Raw genomic sequence first — 15,433 nt, forward strand, 5'->3', positions numbered from 1 at the left:
TTTAAACAATTTTCTTCCACACCCTGAAGGATAAGCCTTTACAAACAGGGTTGCCGTCCGTACTACTATTAACACAGGTTCTGGAAACTGTTCAGGGGAAAATTAGCAGGTGCAAGACTCATGGGAAGACCCCGGGTAAGGGACAGATGCATCATGTTCTGCACTTTGTGTTAACATACATGTGCATGTTTGTGTGTTGCAAATACACAGAACATGTGGCCACACACACAGGACAGTCTGAGAATATCTCCTTGGATGAGAAGTCAGATGAAGATGCAGGAACGCCACATGGTCCCTTCTCTGCCGGCTGTCGTGTGTGGGGTCAGTCACGCTCAGCCAGGACAGAGGGGACGGCCGCTGCACAGGACGGGGAGGATGCCGTGGTCACTCCCAGCGCCAGTCCTGACCCACACTCCCCCTCAGAGGCCAGTGAAATCCATCCTGGTCATCAGGTCTCACAGCTGGACGACTGGTTGGATGGAGGATCAGGCACCCTGGCCCACCCAGTGGCCTCCGAGGACAGGCAGTGGTGCCCTCAGCGTGGGGCTCTCGCAGCACTCAGCTCGTCAGCTTTGTGCTAATTGGTCTCTGGGGCACCCACGACCAGGCTCGGCCCATATAAGTCTCCTTTGCCCCTGAGCCTGGCCGAGCAGAGGCTAGCCCAGGATGCCACTGCTCAGCAGTGTGTGACAACCACGTGCACCCTTCTGGACGCAGGTCAGCTCGTTCAGGTCTCCCCCCCACCCCGAGGGACAGAGGCCCGTGTCAGCCTCGCCTCGGGACAAAGCCCCCAGGTCTAGAGATCAACCCTGGCCAGGAAGGCGGGTCCCAGCAGGCCCGGTGAGCTGTTCCAGCGGCAGAGCTGGCCCCGGCTCCTGCACACAATAGCTTGCGGGCACAGGAGGGCAGCCAAGTCGCCAGAGACAACACTGCTCGGAGCTGATGATGGAGCTGCCCCTGCTCGGGGCCTGAAATCCAGCCTGAACCAGTAGCTCCTCGGGGCCTGTCACGTCTCCCTCAGCTGAGCAGGTGTGCTGGGCCAGGTCGTGGCCTCCGTGCTGCTAACGCCGTGGCCACCCCACGGCGACCCGTGGACCAGCTTTGCTCACCTGGGGAACGGAGGCCCCAGCCCCTCGCCCACTCACCAGAGCTGTGACCAGGTCCACAGAGAACAATATAGAAACCCCGGACTCTGCAGGCCGAAACTTCCAGGTGAGTTCCCAGGAGCTGAGGCAGCTTCCCGCTCTGACTGGACACGTCACTGCTCTGTTTGATGCAACACTGTCCTGCTACGTTCCTCGTGGGCTTGTCAGTGACATTTCTGTGGCTGATGCAGCAGTTCCAGGCTGTGCTGTCACAGACCGTCCTCACATCCTTAGGGCCCACTTGGAAGCCGCCTCATGCCTGCAGGAGCCGAGCTTGGGTGGTGACTCAGGAGCGGCAACTTGGGGAGCGATAAGAGCCCAAGGCGGAGCCACCAAGAAGACAGAGATTCTCCATAAGCCCTTTTCTGATGTTGCCACACACCAGCCCCACCATGGGTGACGGCGTCTCCAACGTGACCCCGGTCACGGAGTTCCTGCTGCTGGGGCTCCCCGAGGACAGGGCGCTGCAGAGGCTCTGCGCCAGCGTCTTCCTCCTGACGTACCTGGCCGCCGTCGCGGGCAACCTGCTCATCGTGGCCCTCACCTCCGCGGACCAGCGCCTGCAGACCCCCATGTACTTCTTCCTCAAGAACCTGTCGCTGGTTGACATCTGCTTCATCTCCACCACCGTGCCCAAGTCCGTGGCCAACACGCTGACCAGCGGCCCGGCCATCTCCTTCCGGGGCTGCGCCGCGCAGGTCTTCCTGGTGATCGCCTTCGCGGGCTCGGAGTTCGCGCTGCTGCTGGCGATGTCCTACGACCGCTACGCCGCCATCTGCCGCCCGCTGCACTACGGGGTCCTCATGAGCAGGGCCGCCTGCGTGCGGATGGCGGCGGCTTCCTGGCTCAGTGGTTGCGTCTATGGCTCCCTGCACGCGGCGGGGACCCTGTCCATGCGCTTCTGCGGGTCCAACATCGTGCACCAGTTCTTCTGCGACGTCCCCTCGCTGCTCGCGCTCGCCTGTCCCGGGGAGCAGAGGCTGGAATACACCTTCCTCGTGGGCAGTTGTGGTTTCTCTTTTGTGTGTTTCCTTTTAATGGTCGTGTCCTACGCTCACATTTTCTCCACTGTCCTGAGGATTCCGTCCACCCAGGGGAGATTCAAGACCTTCTCCACCTGCCTGCCCCACCTCTCGGTGGTGACCCTGTTCCTCTCCTCAGGATTTATCGCATATTTAGGTTCAGCTTCAAAATCCCCTTCTTCCCTGAACCTCTTCATCTCTGCGCTGTACTCGCTGCTGCCCCCCAGCCTGAACCCCGTCATCTACAGTCTGAGGAACAAGGACATGAAAGTGGCCCTTAGCAAAATTTTTGGTGAAAAGAATGACACTGAGATCTAAACTCTCAGTGGCTTGATCTGTGGGTGAGATTAATGGCGTGAAAACCATTCAATGCTCACCCCACTCTCGACTCCAGTTACTGATTACCCCAAAAACTGGGGAGTGCCCAGCCATTTCAATTCTGTGGCCATACCCCAGGCATCACGTGGACATCAGGGCCAGGTAAAGGAGGTGGAGACTGTTTCTGTTTGTCTCCACTTGGGAAGACTCATACAGTTTCCACGGTTTCACATTTTATTGCACTTCCCAGTCAGGATCTTTGTCCAATTTTTCTTGCAACAGTTAACGTGAATGAGTAATTCTAAGTGTCTTACATTCCCCCCTCATTTGTCAATATTGGCTTGATGTTTCTAGCAGCTCAGTCACTTGATCACTGCGTGCCCCATGCGCACGCCGGGAGCACCGCCACCGTGTTCAGGTTGGTTTGTGCAGATGCTGGTGGCAGCTCTCAGTGGTGCCTACAGTCCAAACTGAGAAAAAAATGTTATTTTTGTGCATCAGGAACAGATTAAGCCATGACACTTCTTTCATTCCCCACCCTTTGTATTTCACATCTTGTTTCACATAAGTTTACGTGTGATTTTTAACAACTTATCAACAAATTAGCATTTACTTTCAAAGTCTTCTAAATTTTAACACGTTCCTTTTCACTTACATCCAAATTTAATTATTTCTAGCTTTATAGTTCATTAACTTTAAAATTATATCTTAACTTACTTTTATGTTTAGTTTACTTCTAAATATGATACATTTCTGTGGAATCTACTTCATTTTTATCATTTTGGATTTTATTTCTTCATCCCTCCATTATTCTCTTCACTGCCCTCACATTCTCGAATTTCTCCTTTTTTCTTTCTGATGTCCCTAATATTTATTTTCCTTATTTCTTAAAAAAGAACAATCTTTTCAGATTCCATATTGATTATGGCATATTTTCTGTATTATTTCTCTTTTCATTTTTCTCCCTGTTTCCCCAAAAAGCTTTTTCCCTTTTACCTATCCTTCCTTTCAGTAAAACCAAGAGTAAGAATAATTTTTCCTGGTTTTGAAGCAATGGTTTTGATGATGATGACAGTGGTGATAACAGTGATGGTGATATTGATGGTGGTGGTCATGGTGATGGTGGTGGTTGTGGTGGTGGTCATGGTGATGGTGGTGGTTGTGGTGGTGGTTGTGGTGATGGTGGTGGTGGTGGTGATAATAGTGATGGTGATGTTGATGGTGAGGGTGGTGACAGTGTGGTGGTGGTGATGGTTATGATGGTGATGGTGATAGCAGTGATGATGGTGATGGTGATATTGAGGATGGTGGCGGAGGTGGTGATGGGGATGGTGGCGGCAGTGGTGACAAGCCTGTCTGCAGATCTAAGTGGTTCACATGATTTTGTCAATTACTTCTGGTCAAAAAGACTTCGCGGTAACGACTACTAATTTCTTCTTCACGTGAAAATGGAAACATCGAAGGATTAGGGGACTGCCCAAGGCCAGTGGGCAGTTGTGTCACGACCCCAGGCAGTGCTGGCTGATGCGCTGTTCACACCTGCTGGACCATGTCATTCTCCCCATCCAGACTCCAGGCTGGTTCTCTTCTTTTGGTGTCTTCAAGGTTTTATTTTTAATATTTGTATATAATTGTGAAAGAAAAATTATTAAACCCTATATTAAATATTTCTAAACATTAGATGTCCTTGTTGTGTAAAAACAATGTGCTTTTGGGTCAGATAATGAATTTTTAAAACTGATCAATTCTTATACTGAAATACTTTTTGCAGTGTAAAATCAGCTTGTAGCATAATTAAATAAATTACAATTTTATTTGTAAATTATATCTTAATAAAGTTGAAAAGGTAAATGCTTAATACTTTCATATTGTTCCTTCTTATGTTATTATAAAATTGTTCTTTTGGAAAAAAGCTACATAATTCACAGGAAAATATTTTAGAAGGAATTCATCCAACATTTCATTTGGCATTGATGAACTTAATACTAATTAACATTCAAAACAACCCATTTACTTTAACAGAAGCTATGCCAGGGTTCATTTTAATGTGGGGGGAGGAGGGACTGCAGAGGGAGGGGGCGGGGCATGGGCCTCAGTGGGGGTGCGACTGCCCCTAGACCACATGCAGTGGCCACCCAGGCGCCCGCAGCTGTGTTGTTTCTCAGCGTCCTGCCCCGTCCGGCTGCCCGCGGGCGCTCCAGGGCTCTGCTGGGCTGACCTGCTCTCCTTGGGGCCCGCGGGATACCGGCCATCTCTGAGTTTTTCGGGGAGCCCTGCATGTCCCTGGGTGTGGGTCGTGGGGACTCTCTGCTGTGTGTGGCCCCTGGGCCCTGAGGCTGCGCCCCCACAGGAGCCCCGTGGACCCTACCCTGCACATCCCAGGCCAGGCAGCTGCCCTGTGCTCCTGGGCGACGTCACCCTTCTGCCCCTGCCGCTGCCCGGCGATGCTGCCCTCGCCTTCCTCCACATGGGTTAATTTGAGTCGTTTTACCTTCAAATTCACCAATTCTTTCTGGCCATGGCCCCATCCCAGTTTGAGCTGATCCATTTCTTTATTGCACGTTTTGCACTTTTCAGCCCTGAGTGTTGGTGCTCTGGGCCCCCTGCTGGGCGGCTGTTCTGTGCTGGGGCGCGTGACAGTCAGCGCCCGAGCATCTTTACACCAACATCCTCGTCATGTGTCCTGGCATGTCCCTGTGTCATCACTGGCCTCTCTCCTTGCTCCTCTCAGCACTGAGGCTCCGGGGGCCGTCTTCACAGACCGTGAGGTGGATCGGTCAGGGGTGGGGCCTGCTCAGACCTGAATATGAGGCTTCAGCAGATCTCGCCCCTGAAAGGCTGGCGAGAGGGGCCGCCTCCGTGTCAGCAGGAGGGAGCCAAGCCCTGGCCTCCCACTGCGTCCCTCCCTCTGGACCCTCGTCCAGGAGGTGTCGTGTACGCTGAGGGTGGCGTGGGGCTCCCGCACCCGCTGAGCCCGTGTTGCTAGTGCTTCAGGCACTGAGATGCCGGTGCTTCAGGCACTCTGGCGCCAGGGCCAGCGCAGGCCGCTCGCCAGGCAGGGCCGTCTACACTGCGCGCCGCCTGCTGTGTCCGAGCCCTTCTCAGCCGCTGGTGGATTTTCTCAGGACGGTGAACGCCAGCCTGTTCGTTTTACATTGTAATGACTGGGGCCAGAAAGTGGAAATGAAATCTCCTAAAATAAAAACATGTGGGGCCCGGTGCCCAAGCACGTTCGCTCCCTCCCAGCCGGCTCTGCCCCGCGGCCTCGGACCCCCAGCCCAGGCCTGCGGCGCTGCCCCAGGAGGGCACGTCTCCGAGGATGCGGCGGGGAGCACCAAGGGCTGCTCCGTCCATGTCTCCACAGTTCAAGTTTGAGAAATGGTTTAATTAAAATGTGGGTTCCCAGCCTCCGAGGAGAGGACAGCGGCCCTCCGGGAGAGGAGCAGCAGCACTCGCCAGACGCCACTCCCCGGCGGCCGCGTCTCTGTCGGCACAGCCGGGTCCTCGCAGCGCGGGCTCCGCTCCCTCGCCGTTGGCACAGGCGTGGGCGGCCGGGTGCCCCGGGGACCCTGCGGGGCCGGGCAGGCAGGTCCTCAGGGCCCGAGCCCCCACGTCCCGGGAGACCCACACTCGTCTGGCGTCCACTGTCCCCGAAGGACGAGGGGACTGCAAACCATTTCGGGTTCTTTAAAAACCCAGGGAGGATGACAGACGGCCGCTCTCTCTGCCCCTCCAGCCGCGCGCAGGCCCGGCGCCAGCAGGACCTGGGACCCGAGTCTGCAGGTGAGTCTGAACCCGGCTTCCCCCGTGGGAGGAAGACGGGCGGGAGGAGCAGCCCAGGGCCTGGCGGCAGCGCGGTCAGAGGCTTCTCCCGCACAAGTGATTTGCAAGCAAGGAGCAGACATAGGGCAGGGCTGGGCCCCCACCTCAGTTCTTTCGGAACTGCCCCTTCGGGGGCCCCAGGGCCAGAGCAGGCCCCTCGCCAGGCAGGCCCGTCTACACAGCGCGCCGCCTGCTGTGTCCGAGCCAGTCTCAGCCACCCACGGACCTGCCGCCCGCAGTTCCCCAATCAAGGGAATGACCATGCCCCGGGGCGGGGGCTCCGCTCGGTCCCTCGCAGCAGCTCCTCGAACAGCCTCACCAGGAAACCTAGATCAAAAAAGACTTTCAGATCCTTCTCACCCCCCGCACCTCTGGCCTGTACCCGTTCTTGTACACATAAGTAACTAAATCTTAAAAAAAGAAGAATTGCACACTGACGTGCGAATCCTCTGCCCAGAGAACACAGCCCTTGAGGAGTCGGCTCCGCACCCCAGAGCCCTGCCCGGCTGCTCCTCGGGTGGAAGGGGGCCAGCTCCCGGGGCGCTCCGGGCAAGAGGGGGCAGCAGGCAGCCAACAGGCCAGACAGGCTGACCTGCGCGTCCTCCGGGCCCGGAGCCAGAGCCCCCACGAGAGCCCAGCCGCCTCCCTGTGCACAGAGGGGAGAGGACTCAGGACCAGAAACGAGTCCACCACCTGCTCCTCAGGGACGCCTCTGTGTCCTGCTTCCACCCGGGGCCTTTCCCAGCCCGTGACACGCAGAGGGGTGACAGGGACCCCGAGGAGGCCTCGGAGGGGCTGCCCTTGGCCCACATCACGCAGCCTCAGGCTCTGCAGAGGGCCACAGGGAGTCGCTCAGAAATCAGGCAGTGACTTCGACCTCCAGGGAGGATGTGGCCTGGAGCTCACCCGTAGGTGGGGGCAGGGCATGAGGAGAGCCAGCACCCCCTTCAGCTGCGCCCTGCCCCCCACCAGTGCCCACCCACCCAATTCAGACAGTCACCCCCAGACATTGCAGAGGCCTCTGCACAGGGACATGACCCCATGACCTTGAGGCCTCTGACCCACGCCCAGCCTGGGGCTGTCCTGCCTGCAGTGGCCACGGCCTCCTCCCTCTGGAGCCCAGCAGGCGCAGCATCTGCACAGAAGTCCACTGAGAGCCAACCTGTTCCTTCACTGCAGTGGCCAGAGCACCCCACGCCTCGGCGTCCCCAGAGAGACCAGTGTTGTCCCCTCATCAGAGTCTCCTGGGCTGCTTTCATGAGCCCCACTTACCTGCTGCTCCCCTGCTTCCCACCGGGTGGGCAGCCCTCGTTGTGGGGGCCTCCATCAGCGTCCACCCCCAGCTCATGTGTCCATCCTCAGAACAGAGGGAGGGCCGCCCGCATGGGCACAGGGACAGCAGCTGGCACCTCACCCCACGTGCTTGCTCAGGGGCTGCCGCCGTCTTGGCAGCTCTAAGGGCCTCGGTCAGGCCAGGGATCCCCCAAGTCTGAGCCCTTGGACTAGGATAGGAGCTTGGGAGATGGAGACTTGAGGGTAAACAGACGCCCCCCAACCCTGCTGAGGCCCCGCCCCGGCCCCGGCTTAACCTCAGGCGCCCAGGGGCTCCCCGCCTTCCCAAGGGCACCTGTGACTGCAGAGAGTTCCTGCGGGGGAGGGAGGGGGGCAGTGGCGTCCTCACCTGCTTTGTCCCCACAGGAGGAGCGAGCGAGGCCATGGCCAACCTCTCGGCGGGGGCCGGCTTCATCCTGCTGCAGCTGTCGGGCTCCCCGCGCCTGCAGCTGCTGCACGGCTGCCTCTTCCTGCTCCTGTACCTGCTGGCGCTCGCGGGCAACCTCCTGGTGGCCGCCCTGGTGTCCCTGGACGCGCGCCTGCACTCGCCCATGTACCTCCTCCTGAGGCAGCTGTCCCTGCTGGACGCCGGGCTGGTCTCCGTCACGGTGCCCAAGTCCGCGCTGGGCGCGCTGGCCCACAGCGCCGCCATCTCGCGGCCGGGCTGCGCGCTGCAGGTGCTGCTGGTCATCCACTTCGCGGGGGCGGAGCTGCTGCTGCTCACGGCCATGGCCTACGACCGCTACGCCGCCATCTGCCGCCCGCTGCACTACGAGGGCGCCATGAGCCGCGCCGTGTGCGCGCGCATGGCCGCCGCGTCCTGGGCGCTGGGCGGCGTCTTCGGGGGCCTGTACGCGGGCGGGACCTTCTCCTTGTCCTTCTGCGGCCCGCGGACGCTGCCTCAGCTCTTCTGCGACGTCCCGTCCTTGCTGAGGATCGCCTGTCCGCAGAGCCACGTCACCATCGACGCCAGCGTGGCCGCCGGGGTGCTGTACGCCCTCTTCTGCCTCGTGTCCGTCGGGCTCTCCTACGCGCACATCCTCAAGACTGTGCTGAGGGTCCCCTCGCTGCAGGGACGCGCAAAGGCCTTCTCCACCTGCGTCCCCCACCTGGCGGTGGTCACCACCTTCATCGCCACCGGCACCGCGGCCTACCTGAAGCCCGTGCCCGAGCGCCCCTCGCCGCTGGACGTCCTGGTGTCCATGTCCTACTCCGTGCTGCCCCCCACGCTGAACCCCGCCATCTACAGCCTGAGGAACCGGGAAATCAAGGCGGCCGTGGGAAGGCTGCTGCGGCGCCTCTGCCATGACCCACGCTAGGGGCGGCGTCCGCAAGGCCATCTGTGGCTTCCCAGCAGTGTGGCCTTTGCGGTCCTTGGCAGGCCATGATGGACCATCGCTTTCGGGCACAGCCGGGGCCTGTCTTCCTCCCGAGTGTGCCCGTGGGTAGGAGGGGGCAACGCTGAGGATGCGCAGTGAGTCTTGGACTCTGAGGCTCTCTTATGGCAAACGGGGCTCGCAGATGGAAGGCAAAGAGGGGTGGGGGGTGTCCTGGCCTGTCTGGAAGGGCCTGTCTACCCCTTCGCGGGCAGCCCTTGGGCAGCTTGGCCAGAGGTGGCCCGCCCTCCCGGCTCGAAGAAGACCCGGGAGCGGGACCCCCGGGGGCAGACGCTGCCCCGAGCATGGCCAGGCCGGAGCGACGCCAGCCCCGGGACGCGGGTGGGGTCCCAGCTACTGCGGAAAACACACCCGTGCCCCGGCGCAGACAGGACCCGCCTCCAGGCGCCCGGTGGGTCCCGGTGGGCCCCGGCGCCACCATAGACGGAATCTGGGAGAGGCCAGTGAGGCCGAAGGGGCAAACGCACGTTCCCTGCTCCCAGAACTTTGCAGCTGCACAAAATAATTTGAACTTTATGATCATTTTTTGCATTTCTCTACTATGATACCCCAAGAAATAAAATGGGAATTCTTTTTTTCATACTTAGTTTTTTAGTATTTGGAATTCATGTTGAAACTTACATCGAAACAAGATTGAGTTGGTATTAGGAGGCCGGAGCTTCAAAACGTCACTCGAAGCCAAGTGACCCCCGCTGCCCGCACCAGGCACCTCCCCTGCCCCCAGCCCGGCCCTGCCTCCTGCCCGCCGCAGTCAGCGCTGGTCCTGGACGTCACGTGTCCCCAGCTGTAAATACAAGTGCTCTCCCCGCTGCGTGGAGGGTTCACGAACACAGGAAACGACCGCGAGTCCGCGGCTGCAGAGGACACTTCCGCAGGGCCAGCAGCCCGCGGCCAGAGGCGGCCTGTCGAGCCACCACCCGTGAGCCGCTGAGGCGGCAGGACGGGCCGTCTGTGGAGGCACCTGGCAAGCGGGGCCTGAGGCTGCTCTGGGGGTGCTGGCTTCTCAGCGCGGGCAGGGGCTCACGGGGGACCTCGTCCCAGGGCCCCTGGACCTGCCAGCCTCCCTGCCCTGACCCTGCAGGCTCCTGTCTGCATCGTGTGATGCGCGCTGCTCTCCGCGCACCCGAACCCGCACGGCCCGCGCGGTCTGCCGGCCACTGTGCGTCCCTCACTCGCAGTTTTTAGGTTAAAAACTATGTTTACTCTAAAAATATTTTAAAACACGTCGCTGAGGTGACATCGGTTGACAGCGCCGCATGTGACTCAGAAATGCAGGACCCGGCCAGTCGCAGGCCCGCCCCTCGGCCGCGGCCCGGCAGGCCCCGGGTGCGTGTGGGACGCGGTGCCTGGACAGCGCCGGGGCCTCCCGCACACGTGCTCGTGTCCGTCTGCGTTAACGAGGACTCGGAGGAGAAGGCTCGGCCCTGCCGTGGTCTCCTGCTCCGGCTCCCCGCGGGAGAGCGCTGGTCGGCGGCCGTCGGCGGCCGCCCTCAGCTGGTGCAGCCAAGGCGGTCCCGGGCGCGTCCTCGGCAGCTGGCTCGGGCGTCCGCACCCGTCCCCTCCACGGCTGCTCCCTGCGCCGGGGCCGGCCGGCGGGTGGCTGGAGCCGAGAGTGGGCGCGTCCGGTTCCGGCAGCGGCGTGCCCTGGGCCGTGCCAGGAGGGGTCCTCAGGAGTGGCGCGGGCTGGGGGCCTCCAGAGCAGCCGCCACCCCCCAGGCCTGCCCGACGCGGGGTGTGCTGGGCTGGGGCTGGCGCTTCCCTCCAGGGGACACGAGTGGGCGGAGGCTTCGAGCCTCATTCCTGAGAGTTTCCACTTGAAAGGTCCTGAACGGTTTCAAGACTTGGCTGTGCGGGTACGAGATGCCCGTGGGGTTCTGGCCTTCGTCCGCCTGGACTGTGCTGGGGACCCGGGCAAAGCGTCCCAGGAAGCGTGACCCCTCGCCGTGGGCGGCTACTGCGTGTGCCCTGCCGAGGGCCTAGGGGGGAGCAGAACAGCTGGAGCCCTCGGCCGGTCCTGCCCCCGGGCCCAGGAGGAACAGGGGCCTGAAGGACACCAGACGCGGCGTCAGTGACATCCAGACTGTCCCGAGGGCACAGGCGGCATCCAGAGGAGTCACGTGGCCATGGGAGGCAGCCCCAGGGCGGAGGGCTCCCCACTCCCTGGGGGACACCCGCGTCGCTGTCTCTAATTTAAAGAGGCTGAGCCGGGGCCGCAGCAGAGCCAGCGAGGAAGGACGTGCTCCGGCCCACGGGCACCACGGACAGAGGACAGCAGACTGCGGCACAGGGGGGCGGGCGGGGCTCCTGGGCGGTGACCGGCCTCCCCAGGCGTCCGGTCTGAGGACGAGGGACCTGGGTGGGCGCAGAGCTGTCGCCATCTCCTTCTCAGCTGAGCTCGGGCCCAGCGGCTCCGAGACGGCATCTGCCCGGCCCCGCCAGGTCACCCACAGGAGCCCACCCGGCCTGCGCTGGCCTGGACGGGACGCCCATCCCCGGAGGCAGCCCCACGAGCTCACACCCCACCCCTGCGAGCCCAGGACCTGCCGTCTTGCCCTGCCCAGCCTGGGAGCCGGCCTGTCATGAAGGCGGAGCCCCCGGCCGGCTGTCTGGGGGCGCCGGGGCAGGTAAGCGCAGTGTCTCAACGCTGGTGCAGTTTCTCAGTCCCTTGGACGCCTTGACCTACGTCCCAAAGTCAGGCACACGTGGGCGTGTCCCCCTGGGCGGCTGAGGGTAGCAGGCTGGTGGCCGCTGACATCCGTGTGTCTGCTGCGGGGGCTCGGGCCCCCGTGGGTTCTCCCTGCTCCCTGGACCCCACGGCCTGCCTGCCCCCCAGACCTGCAGGCAGGGCTGAGGGATCCCCGCTGGCCAGCCGACAGGCCCGGCTCTGCCACTCCGCCTCCGCGTGTCAGGGAGACCAGCCTCATGTTAACTGAAAGAACCAGTGAGAAAACCAAAGGCAGGTGCCCAAGTCTCCAGCCGAGGGAAGGGGCCTGGCTCGGCAGTCACCTGGGCCCTGAACACAGCGCCCCGCTGCGCCCGGCCCAGCCCTGCGTCTCCTGAACAGCACGTGGGGTTTCTCTAGCCACTTCCCTTCCTCCGCCTTACATCAGAGCCTGGGGCCGGGGTGGCCAGCCGGTCACCCCCGTCAGCACCCAGAGCGAGCGCCAGGCGGCCAGGAGATGAGCCCAGCAGGGCCACGTGGAGGGGAGTGTGCCTGGGGAGGGGGTCGGGGAGGGCCGGGCTGGCCCCCGAGTCCCGCCTGTAGGGCCGCCTGGTCTGCCGGGCCCTCTGGGCATCCGCTCTGCAGAGGTCTCTGCTGGCCGCCGTGGTCTCGGGGCCAGGCCCCCCCGGCCCCCGTGTCGCAGCCTGGAGCAGGGGCCGCAGGACGGGTCGGGCATGGCGATGGGCGCAGGCTCCGTCCGAGTGTGGGGTGCGGCGATTCGGGCATTGTGCTGACCTGGGATCTCGCCGCCGCTGAGCCGGTGGGGTGCGGGAGGGCCGAGGGCTGTGGCATTTTACCAAAGCCTCCCCAGAGCCCACCGCAGGCTTCACGGGGACAGAGCGCACCCTCCCCGAGCAAGGGGACACGCGAGGACACGCGTCACGCTCCTCCCCTGCACAGGGAGAACTGGATGGGTTTTGCAGACACAGGCACCCCACATTCCCCGCTTGCAGCTGACGGACACGGGCAGGAGGAGGGGCGGGGCGGGGGCCGGGGAGCAGCGAACAGCCAGGCAGCCCCGGCGCAGTCTGCCTGCCCCACTCGGGACGCCTTTCTTCAGCCAAATCCAGCTGCCTGTGTCTCCTCCGAAGGAGCCTTCCTCAGCCCCCAGGCGGAGGCGGCCCCTGACTCCCCTAGAGGTGACGCCTCCTTCCCAGCCAGGACACGGGACAGCCTGGCCTTGGGGCTCAGCCGGCACTTCCTGCGCATTCCTGCTGCGGCCGCATTTCCGGGCGGGCGGGCCCTGCGCCCCTTGTCTCGCTTTGGTTTCCTGCTTCTGTCTCTAGAGGGGCCCGCGGGGTGACCTGGTGACTGTGCGCTCACAGGTGCCCCCCACTAGCTCCCCGCTGTCCCCCAAGGGCCGCTGCTCCTCCGCCTGCGTGCCTGGCAGAAAGCCCAGTGCGTGTCTGCAGCTCGAGCACCTCGCAAGGCCTCGCCCCACCGCTCACGCCGCTCACGCCCTTTTCCTTCCGTCTCCGCAACAGTAAGGGAAGGAGGAGCCGGGCAGGGAGGGGCGTGCCCATCCCCAGGGCCACCGGCCAGCTCGGGGCAGGAGGCGGCGCAGGCGGGCGGCGCCTCCCGTGACAGCGCAACCTCATTCACGACGCACTAGTAAAGAACGGGGGGCTCAGGAAAACATGCACTGAAGAATTTGCACAGATTAAATGCAGTTCACAAGTCATCACTTCGGGAGCTGCCCGCCTCACTTTGCGTCCTCTCCCCGCAGGAGGCCCAGGCCATGGCCAACCTCTCGGCGGGGGCCGGCTTCATCCTGCTGCAGCTGTCGGGCTCCCCGCGCCTGCAGCTGCTGCACGGCTGCCTCTTCCTGCTCCTGTACCTGCTGGCGCTCGCGGGCAACCTCCTGGTGGCCGCCCTGGTGTCCCTGGACGCGCGCCTGCACTCGCCCATGTACCTCCTCCTGAGGCAGCTGTCCCTGCTGGACGCCGGGCTGGTCTCCGTCACGGTGCCCAAGTCCGCGCTGGGCGCGCTGGCCCACAGCGCCGCCATCTCGCGGCCGGGCTGCGCGCTGCAGGTGCTGCTGGTCATCCACTTCGCGGGGGCGGAGCTGCTGCTGCTCACGGCCATGGCCTACGACCGCTACGCCGCCATCTGCCGCCCGCTGCACTACGAGGGCGCCATGAGCCGCGCCGTGTGCGCGCGCATGGCCGCCGCGTCCTGGGCGCTGGGCGGCGTCTTCGGGGGCCTGTACGCGGGCGGGACCTTCTCCTTGTCCTTCTGCGGCCCGCGGACGCTGCCTCAGCTCTTCTGCGACGTCCCGTCCTTGCTGAGGATCGCCTGTCCGCAGAGCCACGTCACCATCGACGCCAGCGTGGCCGCCGGGGTGCTGTACGGCTTCCTCTGCCTGCTGGCCATCGTGGTCTCCTACGTGCGCATCTTCTCCACGGTGCTGGCCCTGCCCTCTGCACAGGGCCGGGCCAAAGCCTTCTCCACCTGCCTGCCCCACCTGGCAGTGGTCAGCACCTTCCTCCTGACCGGGGCGGCAGCCTACCTGAAGCCCGTGCCCGAGTGCCCCTCGCTGCTGGACGTCCTGGTGTCCGTGTCCTACTCCGTGCTGCCCCCCACGCTGAACCCCGCCATCTACACCTTGAGGAACCGGGACGTGCGGGCAGCCCTGAGCAGGCTCCAGGCATGCGGCGGCAGCGGGGTCCCCGCGAGGTGGACATAGGGGACAGCAAGAAGGACGTAGGGGCTGGTGGGGAGGACGTAGCAGCGAGCGTGGCAGCCCCTCCTGCCCACAGCTCAGCGCCGCACGGACGACGTGCACAGAGAGGGGCCCGGCAGGTCACTGTAAGGAGCAGATAAAATGTCCACATCGCTTGCACCCTTGTCGGATACCAGCCCTTCGCAGACGCAGACTGCGCCCAGCCGGCGCTGGTGGATAATGGCGTCATGACACACACCTTTGTCGGACACCAGCTGTCAAGGACCCCGACGTAGTAGGAAGAGTGAAGGCAAATATTTTTGTTGTGATGATGACTATGTAGTAAATATTTTGGTGGAAGTAAGATGTGAATATTTATGTGCATGTTATTGAATTTTGGGTGTAAACATGTTATTGAAAATGTGTTGAGAAAAATAACTGATGTCACGGAGCTCAGGGAAAGCGTGTAAACTGAGCGGTCGCAAAGCGTTTCGGCTCAAGGTGAGCTCAAGGTCGGCACGTTATGCTGCGCGACTGAGAGCCACCTCGGCCCTTCGAGATCCACCGGAGAAGACCCGGAACATCGTGCGTGGGCTGCGGCCGCCGGGCGTCCTGCGGAGCCGGCACGGACTTCGAGCCGCCGAGTTCAAGAGGCTGAACACGAGCTGCCGGACCACGGACGACTCCTCCCCGGCGACTACAGTGACACTGCGGTCAGCGATCGCTGGAGGACACGGCGATAGGGAAGAGCGGGACATGGTGTGTGATCGTGTGCGGCTTGTGTGAATAAAGCATATGGAAAGGCACGTTATGGTCAGAGCTTTATCGGCGACGCCTGCCCTGAGGAAGCCCCCGAGGGGGTCATTCAGCCTCCTCGCGCGCGACAGCAACCCCGCCTCTGCGCCCCGCGTGTCCAGCTGCGGAGCAGCCCCCGTTTTGTCTTCTTGTTCCCACCAGCAGATTTAGCTTCACACACAATAAAAGGTTGCGAAGCGCCTCGAAAACTATAAACT

At 62.1% G+C, this 15,433-nt stretch overlaps 3 protein-coding genes across 3 annotated transcripts; all 3 read left to right on the forward strand.

The window, feature by feature from the left end:
- Window positions 1-1,537: 1,537 nt before the first annotated feature.
- On the forward strand, window positions 1,538-2,485 carry LOC119237081 (olfactory receptor 14A16-like). The gene has a single exon (XM_037501060.1). The coding sequence runs from the start codon at window positions 1,538-1,540 to the stop codon at window positions 2,483-2,485; it is 948 nt and encodes a 315-aa protein (XP_037356957.1).
- A 3,704-nt stretch (window positions 2,486-6,189) lies between these two features.
- Window positions 6,190-8,958, forward strand: LOC119236958 (olfactory receptor 14A2-like). The gene is made up of 2 exons (XM_037500889.1): window positions 6,190-6,268; window positions 8,006-8,958. Exons 1-2 carry the CDS (start codon window positions 6,190-6,192, stop codon window positions 8,956-8,958), a joined length of 1,032 nt encoding a protein of 343 aa, XP_037356786.1.
- Window positions 8,959-9,026: 68 nt separating this feature from the next.
- LOC119236960 (olfactory receptor 14A2-like) lies at window positions 9,027-14,444 on the forward strand. The gene is made up of 3 exons (XM_037500890.1): window positions 9,027-9,084; window positions 11,476-11,660; window positions 13,485-14,444. Exons 1-3 carry the CDS (start codon window positions 9,027-9,029, stop codon window positions 14,442-14,444), a joined length of 1,203 nt encoding a protein of 400 aa, XP_037356787.1.
- Window positions 14,445-15,433: the final 989 nt, after the last annotated feature.

The sequence above is a fragment of the Talpa occidentalis genome, unplaced genomic scaffold, assembly GCF_014898055.3.
Source record: "Talpa occidentalis isolate TD23 unplaced genomic scaffold, MPIMG_talOcc4v2.1 talOcc4.9, whole genome shotgun sequence".
In the NCBI taxonomy this organism is placed as follows: Eukaryota; Metazoa; Chordata; class Mammalia; order Eulipotyphla; family Talpidae; genus Talpa; species Talpa occidentalis.